Source organism: Rhipicephalus microplus, chromosome 6 (genome assembly GCF_043290135.1).
Source record: "Rhipicephalus microplus isolate Deutch F79 chromosome 6, USDA_Rmic, whole genome shotgun sequence".
In the NCBI taxonomy this organism is placed as follows: Eukaryota; Metazoa; Arthropoda; class Arachnida; order Ixodida; family Ixodidae; genus Rhipicephalus; species Rhipicephalus microplus.
The window spans coordinates 90,897,537-90,923,724 of record NC_134705.1 but is presented as its reverse complement, the minus strand read 5'-3'; the positions used below and the strand labels follow the sequence as shown (position 1 = coordinate 90,923,724).

The window sequence follows — 26,188 nt, the reverse complement described above, 5'->3', positions numbered from 1 at the left end:
CTTATAAAAAAACAAATTTATTTTCATTTACGTAGTATTATTCCTCGGTGAAACGCTCGGAGACGAAATAAGAAGAGCTATACGGCTCCTTCATCGCCTCATGCCAAGAAGTCCCGGAAGCCCCTAAATTTACCCTTTAAAAATACCTAGAAAATGCTGGAGATTTCTCGCGTAACAAGGAAGAAAGTGCATTATACGAGCGCTCGTTCGAAATGGGCGCCTCTAGGGATATTTACGCTTTCATAGGGAGACCTCGAAAGAGAAGCGACGACATGCGCCGAGACGAGGCCTGTGCTAGGGAATCCCACAACCCAGGCAGTTGCTCAACACGCATCGGCGCTCTGCGTGTCGGTGCTGCAAGCTAGCGAACGTTCGTCTGCCTCCTTTGTTGTCTCGCGCTTGCGTTGTTGTTTACAGGACCGTGGCGAAGCGGTCGTAGCCCCAACAAACCGTCTGTAGTGTTCGACGCAGACTACGTTTTATCGCGCAGCTTTAGCACGGAACTCATCGAAGAGCAACGAGAAGCTGTCACACCGCGTCTCGGGGCACCACGTCGACGGCTGCAGCGGTTCGCTGTCGCGGTCTTCGGCAACGCCCACCCGGCATATTCGAAAAGGACGGTCTCCCTGCTTTCCGCGTCTTCGCCGTGCGAGGAGCGGAGTTTGATCGTCGTTCCGAAGACCACTCTCAGGTGTGTTTCTCCTTTCGTTTTGCTCCTCACGTACTCCATTGTGCGACGGCTGGGGAATTCGAGACGCGGGCTTCCGACGAGGCTTGCTCTGCTCAACATCTGCGAACTTCCGTCCGAGACGGCGTTTGCAGGAAGTCATTTAAGCGAGTTTTCAACTTGAGCCTGTTCCTTTTGTCGTTCTGTTTTGCTGCGCTCTTTCCAGTTATGAAGCATATTCCTGTTTTATAATTAGCTCAAGTTGCCTCTGTCAACAATCGTTTTCATTAGAAAAAACAAACTCATGTATGGTCATAATATTAAATTTATTGGAATTTGTTGTTTATTCACAATCTCAGTGTTCCAAGGTTTCTTTCAGATTGTTGACATCAATTCGATATAAATAATTGTTACGTCAAAGCTGTAGCTCAAGTTTCGTTTTTTTTTTTTTCCTGCGGTAATGAGTCAACGCTCGCAGTCTTGTAGAAAAGTAAAGTTGTGTCTCGGTTCTTTGAATAATTTTTTTTTAAAGAAACGCAGCTTTGACAGAATTGGATACCGCTCAATGACGCGAAATATCGACGTCCTTGGTTTTGCTTTTAAAAACAGCGTCAAGCGCACGGCAATGAGGATAGCATGAGGGCCAGACTATGGAAAATAAGTAAATAAGATTCCCATTTTCCAGTATCATATTCAGTCAATGTCTTTTGACAAACTTTGCGGGGGGTAATCTGCTGACTGCCCACTATCGGCGGCGGCAAGAAACTGGTCAATTTAACGAGATTGTCGTCAGCTTACTAACATTGCTCGAAGAGCACTTATATCTGTAACTTTATCTGGGTAGGGAAGAATTGTCGCCAGGGGAGATAACTGAAGGCCAGTGAACGAGAGAATCCTATACACCAAGGAGGAAAGAAGTATGTGGTACGCTTTCTCTTTAGTTCCGACACTCCACGTATACTGGACTCTTTTTGATGAGACCTGTGAACTCCTTTTGGAGATTATAACACTTTATTTGGAGAGTCGTGGGACCGGAAAGAGAGTTAGTTAACGTGTCTCGATTAAGAGAGCCACATACATGACAAGTCACAGCACACTAAAAGTAGTCGAATGACTCTTTTTTAAAATTAGAGTATACGTAGCATACCTTTGACTTAAACAGTGATTAATCTATACATCGCTACTTCTATTCCCTATTGTATGCCGATGGTCTTCAAGTACTAATTCTAGTTTGTGCATTCTCATGACGGCCTCGAACATATAAATAGATTAGTCTCAAGATAAACAAGTTTAAATAAAGTAAAATGAAGCATCTGCAAACGTGGGCCTGTTCCTTAAAAAAAGTTAAACACCTCTACTTCGTGCACACTGATGAAACAGTGATGCGGGTGGCCTTCTCTTCGTCAGGCTATCGCATTCCTATGTTTTGCAACTCTTTCAGATATGGTGTATCTCTGCTCTTTACTAAACACTCTTTGTTAAGCTTCAGGGTGGTGGTGCAGTTTTCTTGCATCTTGGCCATACCAATCTTGTACGCAGATTTGCAAGCAAGCTTCAACTGCTACCTTCATTTGTAGTGGCCCAGTGGTAAGTAGTGGGATGTACCCTAATTTATGTGGCACATAGCTGCTTATGACCAATGTTGCCATGGCAGTAGATACGAAAGCCCCGATTAGAACAAACGAACAAAAACAAACAAACAAAACTGATTCAATTTACGAGAAAGAACAACGCAGTGGTATCATTGGTATGACTCTCATCTTTCGCGGTCACACGTTTTTTTTTAATTATATTTGATGGAACATGGGAAGGTAGGCTACGTTAGAGCCGGCTATCCCAACATCATAACAGTAATGTACAATATAAACGCACAAAAAAGCAAAATAATAAAGTAAATAAAAGCTAATCAAAGGCAATATGTACAATACTATATACATTATAGGGCATATAGCGGCATGAATAAGCTCAGTGTGTATGGTCATAGTCCAGTTAATATATCGGGATTACATTGCAGATAAAGTCCGTACCGATAGCGCCAAGGTATGATATGAACTAGATACAGTTAATCAGATTTGTGTTCATTAAAAAATTGAAAAGGGCACTCACTGCGCGCCTTTGATTATCCGATTGCGGCCACCGTCCAAGTATTTTGTAATTGTGAATGGTCGACTATCAAGTCGGTTCAAGTGATCTCTCAGTTCAGCGCGTTATTGATCGTATTGCGGACATTCTAAAAGAATATGCTCCTCTCATGCATCGACATGATTGCAGTGGTCGCAGTGCGCGGACGTTCTCTTTTTTATGCGGCATAAAAAGTCAGGTGTGTATGAAACACCTAATCGTAGACGGCGCAGTAGCATGTCGAATGGTCTATCGATCTTTGTATTATAGGTGGAAATCGGAGAAACGAATATCTATTTGATGTAAGAGTGACGACTTTTTAATTTCGTCAAACCGAGCGTCTTTGCATAACTTGTGCCACAATTCAGAAAGAACCTTCTTGCTCCCTGAGAAATAAACGGGCGCTGTTGTCGAGTGAACTTTTTTGTTTAATGCAGTGGCTAATCTGTCAGAAACTTTGTTTCCTATCACTCTTTCGTGAATTGAAACCCACTGCAAACATATCTTGTCGCCGTCCAAATAACCGATGGCAATTGTTTTTAATGCTTCATATACGATGCTATCATCCATATGAAAATAATAATCCATAATCATTTGCAGCACTCCATTGGAGTCAGAATATATTACTCAGTTTTGCCTTCGCTGGCTTTCAACAACGAATTTTGAAGTCTGTAATATCGCAACTATAGCTCCGCTGCTGTAGACGATGTGTTTCGAGAAAGTCGGGAATCTTTTTCTACTTTATATTCGGGTATATGAAAAAGCCGAGTCGAGCTTTCGTACATTGTAGAGCCATCCGTGAAAACAAACGTGAAATGGTCTTGGTAAGCGCACTTTTTTTGAAGCGTTAGAAAATTGGCTTCAAGGTAGTGTATCGAGGATCTCTTTCTATACCTTTGATGTCCAAAGTTACTAAAGGTGATGTAAGCTGCGAAGCAGGAAAATTAATATCTGGACGCAACGAATATTGTTCTTGTTAAAGTGCCGCCTCGTAAGATCGCAAGGTGTCACCAATTTGCCTGTTTCTTTGAATAAGTTTTTCACGAAGCGCATGGGAATAATGCCTTTGCGATAAGCGGAGTAAGTGGCGGTAGAGTTTTTGAATGCGAAGAACATGAATTGGTGGTTTTCTCGCTTCTGCGATTACGAGTCCACTGTGAGTTGTGTGCGGTAGGCCAGATAAATACCAAGACTGCGGGCTACGATGTTGTTTAGTTTACGCTCATTTGTCTCGGACATACCTTGCATCACTGGTAACGCACATGCGATGGCTTGTCGAACAAGATCTCTATGAATCTTCAGAAGTGCTTCTGATGTGCCACCCCATTTGGTTCCTGTAATACATCGGAGAAAATTGAGTGTCCGGTTGACCCGCTCCTCAATGTTGGAAATATGAGGTTCCCAAGTTAGCATGCGGTCCAATGTTATGCCAAGGAAACGATGCTTGCGCACAACAGGAATTACAGTCTGGTTCACCGAGAGACTGAGCTGGCCGTGAAGTGTTCTGGTAAAAAGTAACACCGCAGATTTCTCTGCTGAAACATCCAAGCCGCATTCTGTCAGCGCATCTATGCCTTCTTGAAGCAGATACTGTTATTCCCGGCATTCATGCCCTGACGACAAGAGGCTGGTATCATCTGCGTACATTGAAATGTGTACTGATGATGGTAAGAAAGTCGGCAGTTGGTGCATTACTATGTTAGTAGTATAGGGCTTAATACACCTCCTTGAGGTACACCTGCTTTGAGGCCTCGTGGTGTTTTTCTGCCAGTGCTTGTCGCCATGAATACAGTTCGGCCAGTCAGAAAATGAGAAATCCAACGAAGTAGGCGTCCCTTCATTCCCATATAACCCGTACAAAAAGTGTTCGTGGCTGACTGTGTCAGAGGCACGGCTAATGTTTAACAAAGCTGCAGTTGTCATTCTTCCGAATGTGTTCTTGTGTCACATGTGGGACAAGATCTAAAACAGAGTCTAAAGCACTGTGACTAGGGCGAAAATTGGATAATTGGTCATGAAATCCATCACTGACTTCTCTCCATCAATGCTGTCGCTGTTGCACCATTTTCACCGTGACTTTTCTAATGCAAGAGATTAAAATTACTGGTCGAAACGATGACAGCACGTTGGCGGGTTTACCGGGTTTAGTGATCGGAACGACTTTTGCCACCTTCCAGGAAAGTGGCACCGACGCACTTTTCCAGCTGTTATTATTAATGCCAAAGAGCGCCATACTTCCAGAAGGCCCGAGGTTACGCAGCATGCTGTAAGTGACATCATATGAGCCTGGGGAGGTTTTTTGTCGGACGTTACGTAAAGCAGGCTGCAGTTCAGTTAGGCTGAAAAATACGTCTAAGGATGAGTGCTCTTCCGTAAGTGTGTCTCTTATTAGTCGCTTCGAAGCATGCTATTTTGAAATGAACAGGTTTGTGGACACTGCTTCTGCTGGTAGTGTTAACAAGGCTCAAAATTCGTCAGCCATGATCTCTTCCGTTGAATTTGTCTCCAACGCTATCTCCCGGAAAAGATGAGTGTGAGTTACTGGAGATTTTAGAAAGCGAAATAATTGCCATACTTTTGAGACTGAAGAATACGGGCTTATAGAATCTCAAAACTCTCTCCATTTCTTCTGTGCGGTTTATCATGCTTTCTGCGCATCGCTGATAACTTCTCTTGCGCTTCTCTATACTCGTCCACGCTGCCTCTACTCGGTGATATCGGCGCTCGACTCTTCAACAAATCACGCGAAGTTGTTGGTATTCGGCGTCAATGCGTGTGTGTCCTGGTGGAATCGGAAGTATTTTGCTGCTAGATTCATTGTTGGTGAGCAGCGTGCTAATTAACACTTCCGCGTCGGCACAGTTCTGCAAATTGCTTGCATGTAAGTGCCTGAATAATTGCCAAACATGATCCGTGCACATCTACTCTTTCTGCGATTACCAAACTTCGTGAGAAGATTGCCTATTAATACCGGCCGATGGTCGCTGGCATGTGACTCAATGTCCACTGTCCATTGCGATTCAGCTGCAATATCTGACGAGCAGAATGTAACGTCTAAATATGCGTTATAAGATGGTTCGCAAAAAAAAGGTCTGCGATATATCATTTACGGTGCAGAGACTGTAACGATTCGTAATAGTCTCTATAGGTTTTCCTCGAGAACCGCAATACGTTCCACGCCCGAGAGTGTGATGAGCATTGAAGTCACCGCACATTATAATCCGCTTAGTCAAAGATGTTAAAAGGTGGTCCAAGTCAGTAGTAAGAACTGGCTTTCTTGGTTTAATATAAACACTCACTGCGCGAATTTCACACTTCCAGAAAGGAATCTTGCATGCCGCATACTCCGGAACATGTGTTCTATATACATCTGTCAGGCAACATGGTAAGTCTTCACGTGCACACAGAATTCCTCGGCTAGATTTGTTGTTAGGGCGACAAGATCTGCACACAACATGGTTTGAAATTCTAAAGTTTGAATCTGCGTGGGCTTCTGATATTTATTTATTTATTCAATACTGCAGACTCAAGGTCCGAGCATGGTAGTAGTACATATACAAATATGAATAAAATAATTGCGAAACGCAACAATAAATGGCGAAGAAGGTTGTCTGGTAGGGTAATTCATTCATCACATGTATTAGTAAGACAGTTTCATTCACATATGGTTTTTGGAATGTACGAAAACTTCAGTAGGTCTGTGCGAGCAAAATATGGGATCAAGACCTTTGGGTGGTGGTACCAGGTGGGCCGGCTATTAAGGGGTGTGAAATACGGGGATGCGTCTAGGGCTAGTTTTTTGTTCAAAAGTTGAGCAAGGAATTCTAATCTAGCTTCTTGTCTTCGTGTCTGCAATAAGGGAATGATGTTGGCTAGCATTAAATCTGAGGGCGAGTCTAACTTGGAGTACTTGTTGAATATAAATCTAACAGCTTTTCTTTGAATACGCGCAAGAGTGTATATATTACGTTTTGTATAAGGGTCCCATACAAAGCTCGCGTACTCTAGTTTTAGTCTCACAAGGACAGTGTAACAAAGTAGTTTAATATTCGTGGGAGCACTTCGAAGTTTATGTTTAAGAAGACATAGTTTGCGAAAGGCAGATGAACAAGCATTATCAATATGGAGATTCCAAGACTTGGCATGGCTAGAATGGAAAATTTTCGCTTGTAAACTAGCCTGCGGAAGTCGCCTACTTTCCCACGCAGGCTATTAGCATTCCATTGGAGTATCGCGTCATTTTTGAAGCGACTATTCATATTTACCAGCACTGGTGGAAGCCATGTTATTGGGGTCCTAGAAGTGGTTCCGTAGCAAGCATAACCTCAACATTTGGTAACGATGTAGACCCTGCTGTCATTTTGATAATGGCCTTGTGTGCGGCAAATACCATAGGCACCGGCATTTGTTCAACGTTGTCACTTGCGAGCACATCTCCCGAAGGAACTTCTCGAAGTTCTGCGGTACCTCCGACTTTCAGGCGTCTTGCTGCTGCAGCTGGCGTTTCCTTTGAAGCTGGTACTTCTGATGGAGATGGACCTTGAAGAGGCTTTGGACTTTTCAGTGCATCGGCATATAGTTATTTCCACGGTTTAGCTCATTCCACTGACGTTGTCGGGGGTGCTGTTTGGGTCTAGTGTTCTCTACTATGTGAGGATGAGCGGCTGGTCGGTGACGTTTCCCGGATCCATATTATAGATTTTCTTTCTTCTGCTCAGCTGCTGGCTTTTTCTGTGGACACTTTCTAAACGAAGGTCCGTCGCAGTTAGGACATCGTGGTTGGGGACGCGACGTGCAGTCCCTGTGGCTGTGAGAACCTGCACATATCTTGCATCTTTGTGGTCCTCTGCAGTATTTCGCAATGTGTCCGTGTCTTTGGCATTTGAAGCATTGCACAACTCCAAAGAACTCGGTGACTGGATGACTTATGAAGCCCAGCATCACCCTTGCCGGCATTGGTCGGTCCGATCGAAAGTGTAAAATAATGTTAACGTTCTATTAGGAGCGTGTATCCGCTTCACGGTTCTGGGTTTGCTTTGTTGACGACTGCCGACGAACTGAGATGACTCCTGCATCCTTCAGGTATTCTAGCAGCTCTGAGTCACTGTACTCCAAAGGAACGTTCTTTATCCGACCAACATTTCTCGAGTGAGAATCAGGCACCCTCGTTTTTACAGTGATTCCGATTAAAGTAGTCGTCGCCAGCAGTCTGTCAGCTGCTTCTAAAGAGGCAACCAAAACGTTAGCACTTCCATCTCTTGTAATTCGAGCTTCTAAACATTTTTTTCTTTGTCACGGCTATTACCTCTGCAGCCGAAACATTTGGGCTTACACGCCAAAACGGCCTGTCTTGTACAGAACGAAAGCCAACAGGTATACCTTGCCTTTGTTGTTTCTTGTAATTCACGGCGATAAAGGGGTCGGCCTCAGGTAGGCTTTCGTCCTTATCAAGACACGTCTCAGTGCTTTCTGATATATCTTCGTCTGTCTTATGGCGGTTTGCGGCATTTGTGGCGACGTCCTCGTTGTTCACCAGGTGTCCATTGGGAACCACCACTTCGGTTGTGACGTGGTTGCTTTCCATCTTCGCTTGAACCATTGTAGGATCTTCCGTAGGCTGGTCGTTGTGCCCTACGCATCCAGGATCATTATTTGACATAGTTGTCATGATAACAATCATTGTCTCGTTCCCAGCAAGGGCGGTCTCTGGAGGATGGTCACCGTTGCGAGCAGAGAATACATTCCGAGGGCCGTGCCGAAGGTATGGCTTAGCATTTGAAATGGCCTGGCGCCTGCTGCAGCGCCCAGCTGGCGGTCCTATTGTGCCGGCTGATGTGGTCAGAAAAAAAACGCACGCCAAGGATCAAAATCGCAAATTTGGTTGGTTGGTTGGTTGGTTGGTTGTTCCTCGGAGTCCTGGCGCAACCCAACACGGGAGATTGGCCATGAAACGGACGGTGCTTCATTTGTGAGATCGAATTGTTTTACCAGCTGGGTTATTTAGATAAGGACGTTTAAACGAAAAACCAATTGGTAAACGCTACATTAGAAATAAAATAAATAGAGGTAATAAAAAACGAGCAACCTAATATGGTTTGAAATAAAGTGAATTTATGTCTCAGTTTAAAATTCTATTCATTTTGTTGCTTTTAGAAAATCGCATACGGCCTCGCAAGCGTTCCTGTGGCTAAATACCTTTTAAGTTGCTCTAAAGTAAAAGACCACTGGAAGGTATAACTTTAAAGCCAACCTATGGAGAGGTTCTTCTAACAGCCTCTTGCTTTGATTTGTATATAATCTGCATGTTGAGATGTTCGATACACGTCTGGTTGCTTGGTCACTTCTTCGTCGTCCGAGTTTATCTGCCTCAACCTGTGTGTCATGAACGTCGGCACTGTAAGTGGCGTTTATTGACACTTTTCACACCAATCACTTTTTACGCTTTATTTAGAACAAATGTCCTACTGGGATACCAAATGCAGTTCCGTATACCGCGTGCAGTTTCTGTAATTCCGTGTGTTTTTTACTTAATCCATATGTTTCTCACAGTTATTTTGTATTGAGACTGCTTCTCTAGCGACTGCTTCTTTAGCGTTTGCATTTTGACGCTAATATTGCATAATATGCGCTTCTTTTGTGTTTTCCCCCGAAACTTTCGTTTTGTGTTCAATCCTGTGTTAGTCTACTTAATTTGGCGCTAATATTCAACAACAGTGGCGTGACGTTTATTTAGTACTCTGTTTCTCATGTATGCTGTCATACTGTTCATATAATATTGGAAATTTTCTGGTGCTATTTTTGAATACTGCTTGTCTCACTTTTTTTTTACGAATTATCACCCACTTCCCTCTACAATGCCACGACGATTGAGGCTGTTCAAAATAAATAAATAAATAAATAGCTAAATAAAAATAAACATTTCTTATATCTTTTCTATGCAATTTTGAAAGAGTATTACGAGAATGTACTCGTTATTATTGAAACGACACGCATGAAATTTGAGTAGTACGGATGTATTTCAGGTTATTGAGCACTCTGGCATGGGACAACTGTAAGCTATCCCTAGGCTGTATATAATGCGCCAACTATTACCCTCGCCTGTCACACCAGACACTACTAGAGGCAGAAACGCCTGTTTTGAACCTGAACTGATTCGAAATGCACAGACGAAGGTCCTCGGGATATTGAAAAGTTTTATGGGCACCGTAGGCACTTGCGCATACACGCACAGTTTATAAAGCATAGCATTGCAAGAGTAAGTGATGTTTACACATATATATTGCTACTTCATAAGAAGAATAAACTTTATCATCTATCACTTGATAACTTCTCCGGACACACAAAGTGTAGACAACTCATACCGGTCCCTTTACCTCGCACAAGCTATATATACAAAAATTTTTTTCCGCGAGTATCAGATACCAAGGACACCTAAAACAATTTTATCATTTAGTTTCCAACTTCGAACGGCCTGCCTGTACCTCCAAGAAGTTTGCCAACTATGCTTATAGACAAAGAGCAACTTATGTAACATTACCGTCTTTCTTATCCCGATGCGTACAAATTGTATGTGTAGTAGTACTTGTTTATCCTAAATTTCACCGACATGTTGTACAGCTTGTTTGTAAGACTCGTGTGACTGATGTTTAATTTTCCCAATGAAGTGTCTTGTGTGATTTTCGGCTTGTGCCTTGTGGTTAATGATATCTTTATGGTTAGTTATGTACTTATAATTTTAGAAAGATTACCACAGCTTGCGCGGGTATTTTGACCGTCTTATATATGTTCGCGGCATCTTTTCGTGCAAAGATTGCAGACTTGGTGTTGGACATAAACTTCACGAAAAAAAAACGCGTTTGCTTCGTTCAAGAATTATAACCTGCCAAAACTGTAGTGTGCAATTTATTTGCTTTGCAGGTACCTCCGTATCACCTATAGCGAATAATTTGTGCTGAAAATATAATTTAGACTACCCGTGTCCCCTTGTGAAAACCTTGCTTTGGCTATGCTCTTTGAGGTTCGCTATCGACCGCAAACCATTGTTTTCTTGATCTAGTTGAAAGGGACACACCAGCTAGAACCTAAAGCATGCAGGCAAGCGGTCGCAAACCAGTTGGCAAGACGTTGTGCAGTAAGGTCGCAGCTTGCACTTGGCGCCGCTTTGATACCTTCAGTTACACACCGATCGATTTATGGCTTTCGTCTATAACTCTCGTCCGCTTGCCTTGCTGCCAAGTAACACTTTTCTCTGAATATTAAGCCCCTTGGCCTTTGATGTCGTATGACGAAAAAGAAAACTTATCGATACATTCTATTCAATGACTATTTGCCACCGGCGTCACTATAAAGTTCATTGGAGTGGCAGTTTGGCCAAGTTGGTGTACAGTGTACACCGTTTTTTTTTGTTTATTCTTTTTCAACATAATACGCGTCAAGATACGACATGCCTAAAGACAGATTAAGTGCCATACTATGGTTCTACGACAAAGTAAGTTTGTGTGGGTTGACAATGTGCAAGCTTTGATCTCAACTCGCACAGAGTAAAAAAGGCAAAAAGGCAGGGTCAGACAGGGAGCTAGAACAAGAATATTCGCCATGTCGTCCCGTCAACCCCTCCTTTCCTATATCTTTTACTCTGTCTGAGTGGCGCTTAAGACTAAGCGGAAAACATAAACGAAATAGCGGTATGCCAATCGATGGGTTGGCAGACTGTCAGCGCACTGCCGGGGTGTATGACCCAAGACGGTGCAAGATCAGCCTGCCTGCCCGGTTACTCGCTGGGATGTTTTGTACATCTTTCACAAAAGAGACTGACTGAAGAGAGGATACTCGTGTCTCTCTTCGCGTGCAAACGGGAAACCCTAGAATGTTCATAGCTAGTGACGTTGCTGCTCCGGGACCTCGTGCGAGGGCATTTTTAACGACATAATAAAAATAGAGGTTGGCTCGCTCTTAAAGAAAGCTATTAATTTCGTCGCCGAGTACCCCTTTTTTGCAGGAATGCAGTGAACCCAACGCTGTCTGCCACATTCTGAACGCATGTGCAGCACAACCTAGAATTTGTGCGGGACGCGAACTTTTAGGAAAACCTGTATCGCCGTTTTGTCCGGGAACGTGGCGTCCAGTCAAGTTTTCCAACATGTGGTAGTAATGGCGACCTGTGCAGTCACCCAATTTCAAAAAGAAAAAAAAACGTATTTCAGACCTAGAGCCGATTGAAATCTCCCCATTCGCAGTGGAGCACGTCCCGTAAACTTTTGTTGTCGGTCGTTCTGGGTTTCCCAAGTAATCACCGCTTTGCTCGTGGTATACAAGGATAAACTCGTCAAGGCTATGCCTGTTCACAGTAAGCGAACAGCGAACTGATTTAGCGATAAGTTTGCAAAATATATAGGGTTGCTTCTGAGCTGTAACATGGCTACCACATGTTGCAACTAGCGGTGATGCAGCTCTGCAGTGTTGCTTCACGGCATTCAGACGTGTGCGTCCCGTTCGAGACTCGCAAAGTGTGAGAGATATATTCATGTGACCCGCACTTAGCTGCTCACATATCCCACCTGATTGCATATAATAATGTGTTATGCCTGTGTTCACGTTGTAGATGGGTTAACGTGGCCGGAGGAGGCAGAGAGAGAGAGAGAATAAACTTTTATTATTAACCTTACTTTTATTATTACCACAGGAGGCAAGGATAAAGCATGGGAACGTTTTGTAAAGTGGTCTACAAACACCCGCTGCATGGTGCCGTTTTGCATGTTAGCGACCCATTTATTGATTGAAATATGATTATTGCTTCGTGCACGCAACTAACTGGAAAGAATGGTACCTTATACCATGCGATCTGCATAATTCACACTTTCGTCTTGATTCAAACCCACTCCAACTATTAAGCTATTTACTTATCTTATAAAGCGATTATTTATATATATTCAGAGTTCAGCTTACATGCCCCTATTCGTTAATATACAAGCTTCATCTTCACGGTGTTCTGTCTGTTTATAAATATGAGAGCTGCATACAGCTATCGTCATCGTCAGTAACACAAAACACCCGCAAGAAGCACAGATATGCTCGACTGCTATGGTGACGACACTACAACGATTTTTGTAATCTGCTGTTGTCTTCGCGTTAGACATTTGTTCCACAGCTTAATATTGTGAACGTGACAACCACTCGCACAACTTTTCACTAAAGCCTTTCGCGGTCACAAGGGCCTCAAAAAATTGTTTCTTTTCCATGCAGGCGTTCCTAACATGGCCGTAAACCAGCTCCGGGACTCTGTTCTCAACTTCGCCGTTGACTTGTACGGGCAGTTAAAGCCGAAGGATGGGGACAAGAGAAACATCTTTTTCTCACCGTTCAGCATCTCGGCTGCCCTTTCAATGGCCCTCGGAGGAGCACGCAACAAAACGGCCGAGGAGTTGTGTACCGTGCTCCGAGTGCCCGACGATGTGCAGATACACAGACACTTTTCTGACTTCTTCTCGAAGCTGAAGTCCTACGCTGCCGATGTAAAGCTGCACATAGCCAACCGCATGTACTGCGAACAGACGTTCCCCGTGCTGGCCAGCTACTTGTCCCTTCTGCGTGACAGCTATGGTGCCACTATCGAGTCCGTCGACTTCAAGGGTGACCACGAGGCAGTCCGACTTCAAGCCAACGCGTGGGTAGAGCGAGAGACAGGGTACAAGATAAAAGATCTGCTACCTGGAGGCAGCGTGAACGCTGGGACCACTCTGATTCTGATAAACGCCATCTACTTTAAGGGCCTTTGGGCTTCGCAATTTAAACCTGACGCCACTCGTCCCTCCGATTTCCACCTGGACTCCAAGAGCAAGAAGAAAGTCGAGATGATGTTTCATAAGGACCGTTACAGCACGGCCAGGTGCCAGGAACTTGACGTGGAAGCCCTGGAGATAACGTACCAAGGCAATAAAACTTCCATGGTCATACTCCGGCCTAACGATGTTGAGGGACTGTCCAAGCTCGAGGAACGCTTGACAGCTTCCAAGCTTGCGAGCCTACTGGACAACCTTTGTGGATTTGCCGACGTCGAGCTGTACCTGCCCAAGTTCAAGCTGGAACAAGTGATTAGTCTGAAGGAAGTATTACATGAAATGGGAATCAAGGATTTTTTCTCGTCGGATGCCGACCTGTCCGGTATTAGTGAGAAGAAAAAACTGGCAGCTTCCGAAGTGGTTCATAAGGCGTTCGTGGAAGTCAATGAAGAAGGCACCGAAGCCGCGGCCGCTACCGCTGTAATGATGGTAGCCTGCTGTATGTCTTCACTGCCACCACGGACCTACAAATTTATAGTAGATCGGCCTTTCATGTTTGTCATTCGGAGCCGTGACCCAGATCTCGTGCTCTTCATGGGCTCCGTCCGCGACTTGTAAACGCGATACTCCTGTACCGCTTTGCCAATATATGTTGCTGGTCACTCCTGACAATGTTACACGACGCTTGCCAATGTGCTGCTGCGGAGTGCTTCAAATATTGCAATAAAGAATGTTAAGCTATGGAAACGCGTGTATGACTCCTACTTCACCGACGGGACAGACTATCTTTTTCTGTGTCCCGATGTTGGCATTGTTTTCTTTGCACGCCGTACGCCAAGCATGCGAAGCACGCGAAGCACACAATGCAGGAAGTGTTGTAACCTGTCGTTGTTCACACGCTTAAGTGTTTTATTTTCACTGCGTATATTGTCACCTACGTAGAAACTACACCTATGATACTCCACTAGCGCTACTTGTCGTCGCAAAGTACTTCACAAAATTGTTTTAATTCCGTGCAGGCATTCCGAACATGGCCGTCAACCAGCTCGGGGACTCTGTTCTCAACTTCGCCATCGGCTTGTATGGCCAATTGAAGCCGAAGGACGGCCGCAAGAAAAACATTTTTTTCTCGCCATTCAGCATCTCGGCTGCTCTTTCAATGGCCCTCGGAGGAGCGCGCAACAAAACAGCCAAGGAGTTGTCCACGGTTCTTCGAGTTCCCGACGATGCACAAATACACAGACACTTTTCCGATTTCTTCTCGAAGCTGTCGTCGTACGCTGCTGACGTGAAGCTGCACATCGCCAACCGCATGTACTGCGAACAGACGTTCCCCGTCTTGGAGAGTTACCTGTCTCTCCTTCGAGACAGCTACGGCGCAACTGTCGAGTCCGTTGACTTCAAGAACAAGAGCGAGACAATTCGACTTCAGGCCAACGAGTGGGTGGCGCGAGAGACTGAGTCCAAGATCAAAGATCTTCTACCAGGAGGCAGCGTGAACGACAATACCACTCTCATCCTGATAAACGCTATCTACTTCAAGGGCCTTTGGGCGTCTCAGTTCGAGCCTGACGCGACTCATCCCTCCTATTTCCACCTGGATTCCAAGAGCAAAAAACAGGTCGACATGATGTTCCAAAAGGATCGTTACTGCACTGGCAGAAGCAAGGAGCTCGGCGTGGAAGCCCTCGAGATACCGTACCGGGGTGGCAAAACATCCATGGTGATCCTTCTGCCCGATGAGCTTGGAGGACTGTCCAAACTCGAAAAGCGCTTGACCGCTTCAAAGCTCGGGAACCTGCTAGAGAACCTTCGTGGATTTTTTGACGTCGAGTTGTACCTGCCGAAGTTCGAACTTGAACAGACAATTAACCTGAAGGAAGTACTGAAACAAATGGGAATCAACGATTTTTTCTCGTTCGATGCTGATCTGTCCGCCATCAGTGAGAAGGACAAGCTGGCAGCTTCCGAAGTGGTTCACAAGGCTTTCGTGGAAGTGAACGAAGAAGGCACCGAAGCCGCTGCTGCCACAGCAGTAATGATGGCCGCCTGCTGCTTGTCTTCAGCGCCACCGCAGACCTACAAGTTTATAGTGGATCGGCCGTTCATGTTCGTCATTCGCAGTCGTGACCCAGATATTGTGCTCTTCATGGGATCCGTACGCGACTTGTAAAGGGGGCCAATATGTAGAGCGTTGGAAGTATGCGCTCCAGGCGATTTTCGACAATCTTACACGAAGTTTACCGATGAACTGTCGTCGAGTGCTAAGATATTGCAATAAAGCGTGTTAGTATACAAAAACGTGTGTGTGGATGTCATTGTGTGGGTATGGCATGCCTTATCATTTTCTACGTCCTAACGTTCTTCCTTTGTTGTCCTATGTAATTTTGAGTTCCAGAAAAAGGAGCTCTGTTTAAGACACTGAGAAAAAAATGTCAGATCCTACGTACAGTGGGAATCGATCATATGTAATGCACGAATGAGGCAGGTTATATGTTATACCGTACATGACATTCATGTCATGATTATCATGTTTGCGCATGGCATTTACGTTCGTCGTCCATTCACGTCACGTAATACCAAATTTAGTATATTTGAAGCTAGCGAAACGACCGCGAGCATTCTCTGAGCATAGCAATAAGTCATGTTTTACGTTATACACGTGTCATGATTATCATGTTTGGACGTGTCATTTACCCTCGTCGTCCATTCGCGTCACGCAATATTCGTTCATGTGAAGCTAGCGAAACGGCCTCGAGCTCATCATGATCGTGGTATGTGGTCATGTTCTTACCTGACACGCATGTCATGATTATCATGTTTGCACCAGTCATATACCTTCGTCCTCCATTCACGTCATGCAATATCCACATTTGATATATGTGAAGCTAGCGAAACGGCCGCGAGCGCACTATGATCGTAGCATGTATTCATAACTTACATGATATGCATGTCATGATTTCTACGTTAGGGCCTGTCACGTTCGACATGCGGTCATGTCATGCCATACTAGCTTTGCAATCTGTCATGTGAATGAAACCACCGCAAGAGCAGCAAAACCATGACATGTAAATCGCGTAATTCATGACATTCATGCCGCGATTTTTTTATGACTAGTTCATTACGCTCGTCATACAGTCATGCTATGCCGTACCAACTTTGTAGATCCAACAATTGAAACGGTTAGAAAAACGAAATGTCCAAGGCGGCTAGATAGATAGACACGGGCAAAGGCACTGAAGTTCGTGAAGAAATGCTTCGCATTTAAAATCTTAGAAAACTAACAACTGGCCTTTAAATACACTTTACAGTAGAAACTCGACTCGCACAAGACGTGTAGACAGAAGAGCTTGTAGACGCATTACTTCCGAGCACTTGTGTTGTGCACTTTTCGTTTCAGCCTTGTCCTATCAACATGACGAAACGGTCACCTTAGTGGACAATTTAAACGCTCTTTGTATTGTAGGAGCGCATCGTAAAATCGAGGTTTCGGGGGGTGTTTCAAGGCTATCCTCGCCTCAGCGTATTCCTCTGTAGCCCTACAATGCGGCTCCTGCGACCTTCGGTAAGCAGTTGAGAACCATTACCGCAAGACCAGCGCGGTGCGCTTCCCGTAAATTGTTGTTCCACGCGTCTTTTGTCCGTGAACGAGATCAACCTGAACCAAGCCAGACACAGTTTGTGGGATGTCAGAACCTGCGCGACTGGAAAACGCAGTCAGTGCGAAATCGAGTGGACGAAGGCATCGCGCCCACTCGCTCTGAAATGTCCGCATGCAACACGTGTCCGCCAGACGATTGTGTCATTTTCGACACAGCAGTGAAGTGTCCGATGCTACACACAATGCGGCACTATCAGCCATAGCTTCGCTTTGCGAGACAATCCCAGCCTCCATGCTTTTGTATGGGACGTTCTTTTTTTCTTGTTGCATTTTGTGGCTGTACGGCTACTCGCGATAGCGATAACAATGCTCTTAAAGCGTCAGTCTCACTCCGTTTGGTACGTCGGTGGGGACAAGCAAGTGACATCTATAACCTTGTTTCAACGACTGCAATCTTGGCGCTTCCTATCGCTGTGGGAGGTCCTCTGAGGTGCGTAGTTAATAACATCCATCTTTAAATAACTTCTTACTTTATGATAATTGTAGTTTGACAGCTTGCTGATTTACACTTCAGTCGAAATGACAGGAAAAGGCTGTAAAAGCGTGTGTGGGCGTGCGTGCGTTTGTGTTTACATAACATCGTCTTTACTGCACGCGAATCTGGCACTGCGTAGGTTCTAATGAATTGCATACATCATTCCGCATTATTTTGTGGTAACAAGATCATGCCGTCACTCGTTGCGCACTGCTCAGCGTTTTGTTTTGTCGAATATCTTCCAGTGACAATTCGGCGTCGTTTGTCGACACTCCGTTCATTCGTCCAGTTCCTGTAGGCCTAGTCTAACATTGATTGCACGAATTCCGGAATGCTAGTGTGACCCATCGGCAACCTTATAGTTATAAAATGTCTTACCCGCATTGGTGCGTTGCTGTGAAGCACCTGGGTAATCAAGAATAAATGCAACTGATAAGCATGTATTGATTCAAAGTTCCGAGAAATTTGCAATAGGTTTTTGCGCTTTCACAATTACGTTAATGCAGTAAACACCGCTGTATACTATAGGTAAAAGCTTATGCCAAGGGCACATATTTTTCTTTTTAGCGAGAGAACCACGCCTACAAACGCTGCGTAAACCATTTAGGGTGAAAGCGGCCAAAGTTTACCTGTCATATGAACCGCAGTAGCCTAGCCATTGTGTTGTTCTTCCACTCGTGGAACATGCCACGTTTGCTTAGACATCATCGAGTGAGTGTTATAGGTTCCTATCTCAGGGCGGCGACCGATTCTGCAAACCATACAACAGCCATTCTTTCACGGAATATGAACGTTTATTGAACAACCTATGTTTTCACACACACACACACACACACACACACACACACAATATATATATATATATATATATATATATATATATATATAGAGAGAGAGAGAGAGAGAGATATCTAACAGCCAAGGAATGTACAGGGGAAGTTATTAGAACCAATGGATTGTAAATAAGAAGAAAGAAAAGTGGATGAAAAAATAGCCAGCCGTGAGCAAAAGGTTCGTTTCCTGCTCACGGCTGGCCATTTTTTCATCCACTTTTCTTTCTTCTTATTTACATTCCATTGGTTCGAATAACTAACTTCCCCTGTACATTCCTTGGCATTACTGTCTGTTAGATCTTATTATATTGTGTTAAAACACGGAAAAAACGAGCCCTTAGGTATACACTCCTCCCTTATATATATATATATATATATATATATATATATATATATATATATATATATATATATATATATATATATATATATATATATATATATATATATATATATATATATATATATATATATATATATATATATATATATATATACTAGATGGGTTATGCTATGCTATATCAAGTGCAAGTGTACTTGGTCTATTTACGACCATCTCCGACCATGCTGAAAAAAAAAATCATGGATGTGTATGTGTAGCGCAGAAGTAGTTATTGAGGTGTTACACTTTAAAAAAATTGTGTTGCCTAAAGGGCGCTTCTAGCTTTGGCCACCCATGGGAAACTGTGTCCCCAAATAATTTATATAATATTAGTGGTTTGAGCAATTACTACGAAATGATTTTTTTCAATTATCTCAAGGCGATACGCTTGACAATGATAGTTTATTTATTTGTGTTTTCATTTTCTTTTTTTTTTTGCTTTGGTGAATAATGGCAGTATGCTTCTTGTTTAGCGCTTTTTATATAAAAAACACTAGTTTTTTCGTCAGTAGTATGATGCCATTTCCTGTTTCATATGTTGCTTTATTGATTGATTGAAATACTTCGGAAACAAAGAAGCATAAATACTGCCAGAGTATTGTGGCAAACTTAGAAAAAACACCATTTTGGCTCATATTGCGGTTTAATTCTCTCAATATAGCGTTCCAAGAAAAAACATGGCTCTTATGACATTGCATAACATAGTTTGACAGTAAAATAAGCAGAAAGTTTCAAAAGAGCAGTTTCTGTTTTAATGGAGAAAAAGAACTTTCACCTGAACAACCACAAAGTAGTAGAAAATCTGCCTTTGTCTAACCTTCACTGCATAGCACGAGAGCACGAGGTTCCAGCGGATTCTTTTCAGCGGCGAACAATGCATGTCATAGAACTCCTTGTCACTTGTTTTGGTAATACTGCTGTATCTGAAGTCAAAGTGGGGCAGTAGTGTTTCCTTCATAGAACAGTAACCTCCCCCTTGGACCATCAAAGAGCAGATTATATTGACCCGCTTCTTTGTCCCAAGTGGCAGAATTATGATGCAGTCGACGGCCTGCAATACAGTACTGAAGCGTTGTGTTTGGCTTCTGATAATTATGCACATGGTGTTAATAACAACGAACGAGAGAGTTAAAGTATATTTCATCTAAACTGTTTTTATTGTGTTTCAGGTATGGGCCGATGCGGGATCGCTCACCACTGGTGTGCATGATAAAATGATGTATCCTAGACATGTTAGAGATGATTCGTTATCGTGCACATAATGACACTTTAGTCAACATTCCGGAGGTATTTTAACTTCTTCATTCCGCTCTTTCTTAATGGTGCGAAGGTGCTGAATATATTACTACTTAGAGCCCGTCCGGTAATGGTGACATGCTTTCAACGTTTTCAACACCCTAGGACCATTAAAAAATACATGAAAAGTTGAAATAACACACACACACACACACTTATATATATATATATATATATATATATATATATATATATATATATATATATATATATATATATATATATATATATATATATATATATATATATATAAACGTGAACACACGTCTTCCCTTTGTTTTTTTTTTCTAAGTTGCCTTAGTTAATACCTTTGGGGCCAATTGATCAAAATGTTTCTTTCGTAAGTGCTCATCCCAATAATGAGCCTCGTTCGCTAATGATATGTACTACATCATGGTTGGCTGAAGTATTGTCTTAGCAAAATCTTTAGTGTAAGACAATTTAATTAATACGCGAAAAAACTCGCTTCGGACAAAAAAAAATTCTGCATTCAACTAATAAAGAAGAGAAACAAGCTCCTGCTCCTTTAAATCTGCTATATATACATCTTATTCATTCGCAGACTCGGACAAGAAAAATGGCGACTAGGGAACTCGGTGACTCATTGCTCGACTTTTCCATCGACCTGTACAAGCAGCTGGCCTCAACAAACAACTCTTCCGAAAACATTGTCTTCTCCCCGTTCAGTATCTCGGCGGCACTCTATATGGCTCTGGCGGGGGCCCGAAACGTCACCGCCAAGCAGCTCGCCGACGTCCTGCACGTGAACGGGGACGAGGTCCACCAGAACTTCTTCAGCTTCCGGTCCAAGCTAACGGGCCTCGCTCCTGGAGTCAAGTTGCGCATGGCCAATCGTATGTGCACGGACGAGACTCTTCCGGTCCTCGAAAGCTACGGCGCCCTCATACGGGACTCGTACGGCGCCACGCTCGAAACGGTCGACTTCAAGAACGACTTCGAGAACGTCAGGCGACGAATTAACGCTTGGGTCGAGCAAGTCACGGAAACTAAGATCAGAGATCTTCTTCCTCGTGGAAGCGTGAACAGCTTGACCAAAATGATGCTGGTGAATGCAGTCTACTTCAAAGGCCTGTGGGAGTGCCAGTTCGAGCCTGCACTGACAGAACGCTCCGATTTCCACTTGGACAAGAGGAACACGACGAAGGTGGACATGATGTACAAAGAAGATGACTACAAGATGGGTCACGACAATGACCTCGCTGTGACCGCACTGGAGATCCCTTACAAAGGCGGAAAGGCTTCCATGGTCATCCTCTTGCCCGACGATATCGAAGGGCTAGCTCAACTCGAAGAACGTCTGACCTTTGCCAAAATGTCTCACCTCCTGAAGTCCCTAACTCTCGACAGTGACGTCCAGTTGGGCATTCCAAAATTTACACTGGAACAGACGGTCAATCTGAAGCAGACGCTGTATGCCATGGGCATCGAAGATTTCTTTACGGAAGCCGCGGACCTCACGGGAATATTTGAGAAGTATAATGTACCAGTTTCAGAAGTCTTTCACAAGACGTTCGTGGAAGTCAACGAAGAAGGCACCGAGGCAGCCAGTGCGACCGCACTCGACATGTGCGACTGCGCAGCGTTAGATCAGACCGTATTTATCGTCAATCGGCCTTTTATGTTTTTTATACTTAGCTATCATCCAAAGGCTGTGCTGTTCATGGGCTCCGTTCGAAGAATTTGAACCGTTCCAGTGTTTCCCGATAGTCAGCTTGCCATGTTTGGTGGCTTGATGCGCACAGTGCTTTACCAAAAGAAGAGCGAGTAAGAGACCAGATTTTCAGCTTACGCGAATTTAGATAACTAACTTAAAGGGGCCCTCCAACACTTTTTGAGCATAATAAGAAAACATTGACGTAGGTAGCCATGACTCCTTAAAAAAGGGGAGCCGCAGATTATAGCGTACCACGCTGTTTAGAATTAACATTAATTAAAATCAGTGAAAAGTTATTCCCTCAGCTCTCAACAAACAATGCCACATACCAAATCGGGTGCCATACACCCAAGTTCACGGCCATTAGCTGACTTGAACATCGTGGGCTGCATAGTTAGCGAGGCCACCGCGGGAGGCCACCACGTGTCGACGCACGCGCCCGCGATCACAGTGAAAGTAAGTTACGCTTTCGCAGAAAAAAAAAGAAAATGTTCTCAAGATCATGTACGCGACTTCTGAACATATTCTACATTTTTTCTTCCTTTTGTGCGTGTGTTGTGTTGCGCGAATACCTGTTAGCCACCTGAAAGGGCCCTCCTCATTGTTGGCGGCTGCGATCAGTGAGCCTCCCAATGCTGCGGGCGCTGGGTTTGGACAGATGAGGCAGCCCCGCTTTATTGCACTTGGATGGTTCGAATGCAAGAGGGGGAAAACACGACACTTTGCGCAATCGTGCCCTGCAGGACGTTCGACACTGTTTTCCCAAATGGCGAAGCCAAGGAACGCATCCTGTGACTTCGTGCAACCTTTAGTGCACGCGTGCGTGTGTGTGCTTGTGTGTGCGTGTTTGCGTCAGCGTACGCGTATGTGTGCGTGGACCAGTGACCAGAAGAGCAGAGCGAAAAAAGCGTAGCAAGAACCAGAGACGCAGCGAGAAGAGCGAGCGAAGAAGAGTTTGCGAATTGCGAGTGACTTCAGCGGTTGTACTTGTTGCTGTTTAGAGTGGTTGTGCGAATAATATTGTAACCAAGTTTTCTCAATTAAATACAAGCTTACATTTTCATCTTTTAACGGTGCGTGCACCGTGTGCTGCATTTTGTTTTTCTACTTCTAGTTTTTTACGGCCATTTCTATGCAACGCCAACATCTTCAAAAGCGGGATAGATATCGATAAAAACCATGACTCGCAGGTGAGGTATCTTCGTTCTCTCGTTCCTATCCTACTTGCTTACTTTTAGTGCATTCGTCCGGACGGTAGAAGAGAGAGAGAGTCTACCACCCCACGAAAAACTAAACAAGAAGCAGAGAGTTGCCTGCAGACTATTACACACTCACACACTCGCACCCAGTGATTCTACGCCTCTGTTATCCAGACATTTATGCGTCCGACGACTGTAAAACGTGTGGAGCAAAAGTGACGCTGCAGCACATGCTGTGGGTGTGTGCCGGTAGCGTGCAGCAGTCCCGTATGAGCCGGGAAGACATGATAGTCAAACCATGAGGCGTGATTTGAGGTGACGGTGCTCAGATGCGACCTCGCCGATCAGCAGTGGGCAGCCCGGCATTCCCAGGAAGCCGTCCATGTCCAAGGACTCGAGACCATCACCTAGGCTGGGGCGCTTGTAGCCCTACCTCGTTTAATACCAACAAACATGGTCGATAAAGTTTTAGGGCGAAGCTTCTTAAGGCGTGGGTCGGTCGTCACCTGTATTTATACATGTAGTAACCACCTCACAGCATATCCATGGAGTGAATGATGATGAGTGCGGCTAGGCTTAGGACGGTTTTATGGGCAAACCGGGAATAATCCATTGGCCGCGTCCGTCCGTCCGTCCGTCGTCTGTCTGTCTGTCTGTCTGTCTGTCAGTCTGTCTGTCTGTCAGTCTGTCTGTCTGTCTGTCTGTCTGTCTGTCCGTCTGTTTGTCTGTCTGTCTCACGCACGGGCGTACGGATGTAGGCACAGACGGACTCACGGACGCAATTCGCCCCACTCATTATCATTCACTGCTTGGATATGCTGCAATTGTTTTACCCACTCTTTCATTCACCAAAATCGGAACCAATTCATCATATGTGGACGCTCCTTACGTTACTACTAGAGCTGGGGGAGGAGGCCGCTGAACCAATAGTTCCAACTCCTATTTCAATATTGGATACATAATTGCAATTACTCGTCATAGAAGCGTTAACGATATGTGCTAGATTCACTTGACACAGTTTACCGTGACCGCGTAAGTTCAGCCGGGGGCGGGGGGGTGGGGGTACAGACGATTTGACACCTAGGAACGTGTGCAATACTTTTGTACAATCTAGAACAGTGGTCAACAATCAGCGGCCCGCGAAGCCGTATTATGCGGTCCCCAGCCCAACGTCAAAACTCGTCCCCTTCCCTCGTCACATCCTATATGAAGAGCGAGGTGACATTTTTACCTCAATGGACCTTTACAGAAATCGGCGCGCGCCACCTACGCTGGCTACAAAGCATTATGATAAGCCGGAGCGCGATTCACCTCGTTTCCCGCAGTGCGCGGGCGTACGGACACATCCTTGCGGGAATATCGCGCGTGATAACCGTGCTTCAGTTCGCGCTCACAGAAGAGGCTCAACACAGAGCAACATAAAGTCAGCAGACGGCCCGGCTGCGGCGGCTGCATTTCCGATGGAGGCGGAAATGTTGTAGGCCCGTGTACTCAGATTTGGGTGCACGTTAAAGAACCCCAGGTGGTCAAAATTTCCGGAGCCCTCCACTACGGCGTCTCTCATAATCATAGAGTGGTTTTGGGACGTTAAACCCCACAAATCAATCAATCAAAGTCAGCAGACGGTAAGTATCCTTGACTTATTAGATGCCAGGGAAAATGCTAACGTACCCGCGAAGAGCCAATTGAATTGGAAACAATTTTCGGCTTTCACGGCGAGCCTGTGCGCTTCGTTGGTCGTATTTCCACGTAGCAAAAGCTTTTGTCTTGTTTTATTTTCAGCATGACCGTACAGCTTTACCATTAGCACTTCATGTTAGGCACTATCACTCGTCAAATGTTTCCACGCGATACGCGGTGCAAGACCATGGCAATTCGCGCATGATAATTCAATGTCAAAATTTAACTTTTATAAATGGGTTCGAGCCCCAGTACGCTGGTGGATCGGAATTTTAATTGCCTGTTTCATATGTTGTGCCTGTGAAACTTCGCACTTGGGACGGTGAGAGTATTGTCACGGGGTCGTGACGTGGCTGAAGACAGAAGACTTCATGTTGGGATTTAACTGTTTATTTGGGCGAACGGGTGCCCGGTAAACTGAATGTCCAATTACAGCAGCAGTCTTGCACAGATAGCAGTCTCGGACTGATAGCGGCGAACGGAGCGTCGGCCTTCGATCAACAACTGACAAGCGGCGAAGCGCGTCGGCATTTATACTCTTGCCGTCGAATGTTCTAGCGTTATCGCTGGCGGTGGCGTAGGTTCCAGAACAATCTGTACCGTTCGCACAGTGGGCGTGATCTTATCGAAATGATCTACTACAGTCCGGAACCTTCTAGAAAACTGCAGGCGCGGTTTGCGCTGAGAACCGTGCGGTGTTTTCAGACGATAACAAAAACTTGGGAAATGGAACGTGGCACTGCCCCCCTCTGAAAAAAAGGCATCGTCCCGATGCTTTAACTAAAAATGAAGGTACAACAATAATGCAAGAAAGTACAATGAATAAATTATGATACAACAATAGTAAAAAAAACACTGTTTCAGTTTGTTAACGCGCATGAAACGGCTTGAGGCGCGCGGCATGGACTACTTCAGGTCGCAATCTACGTCGTTGAGAGTTTGTGATGCCGTCGGGGACAACCTCGTAATCAAGTGGGCCGAGACGTCGAACCATCCTGTACGGTCCGAAGTACCGTCGCAGAAACTTTTCACTTAGTCCACGTCGGCGTATCGGCGTCCACACCCAAACACGTTCACCGGGCTGGTATTCCACGAAGCGTCGTCGAATATTGTAACGGTGGCTGTCGGTCGTCTGTTGATTCTTGATACGGAGACGCGCAAGCTGTCGGGCTTCTTCGGCGCGTTGAAGGTACTTGCTCACATCGAGGTTTTCTTCGTCGGTGACGTTGGGTAACACGGCATCGAGCGTCGTGGCCGGGCTCCTTCCGTAGACCAATTTGTATGGAGATATCTGCGTCGTCTCCTGCACCGCCGTGTTGTATGCGAAGGTCACATACGGAAGAATGGCGTCCCACGCCTTGTGTTCGACATCGACGTACATTGACAGCATGTCGGCGATCGTCTTGTTAAGCCGCTCGGTG

At 44.7% G+C, this 26,188-nt stretch overlaps 2 protein-coding genes across 5 annotated transcripts; both read left to right on the top strand.

The window, feature by feature from the left end:
- Positions 1-308: 308 nt before the first annotated feature.
- LOC119167485 (iris) lies at positions 309-15,867 on the top strand. 4 transcript variants are annotated; one of them, XM_075866184.1, is made up of 3 exons: positions 309-691; positions 2,207-2,254; positions 13,031-14,313. In XM_075866184.1, the coding sequence occupies exon 3, from the start codon at positions 13,042-13,044 to the stop codon at positions 14,182-14,184; it is 1,143 nt and encodes a 380-aa protein (XP_075722299.1). In that variant the 5' UTR covers positions 309-691; positions 2,207-2,254; positions 13,031-13,041; the 3' UTR covers positions 14,185-14,313. The 4 variants fall into 4 exon arrangements, with proteins under 4 accessions (XP_075722299.1, XP_075722298.1, XP_075722300.1 ...); XM_075866185.1 differs by lacking the exon at positions 13,031-14,313 and adding an exon at positions 14,586-15,867 and having other exon boundaries at positions 318-691; XM_075866183.1 differs by lacking the exon at positions 2,207-2,254.
- Positions 15,868-16,012: 145 nt separating this feature from the next.
- LOC119186076 (iris) lies at positions 16,013-22,959 on the top strand. The gene is made up of 2 exons (XM_037434853.2): positions 16,013-17,657; positions 20,776-22,959. Exon 2 carries the CDS (start codon positions 20,791-20,793, stop codon positions 21,916-21,918), a length of 1,128 nt encoding a protein of 375 aa, XP_037290750.1. The 5' UTR covers positions 16,013-17,657; positions 20,776-20,790; the 3' UTR covers positions 21,919-22,959.
- Positions 22,960-26,188: the final 3,229 nt, after the last annotated feature.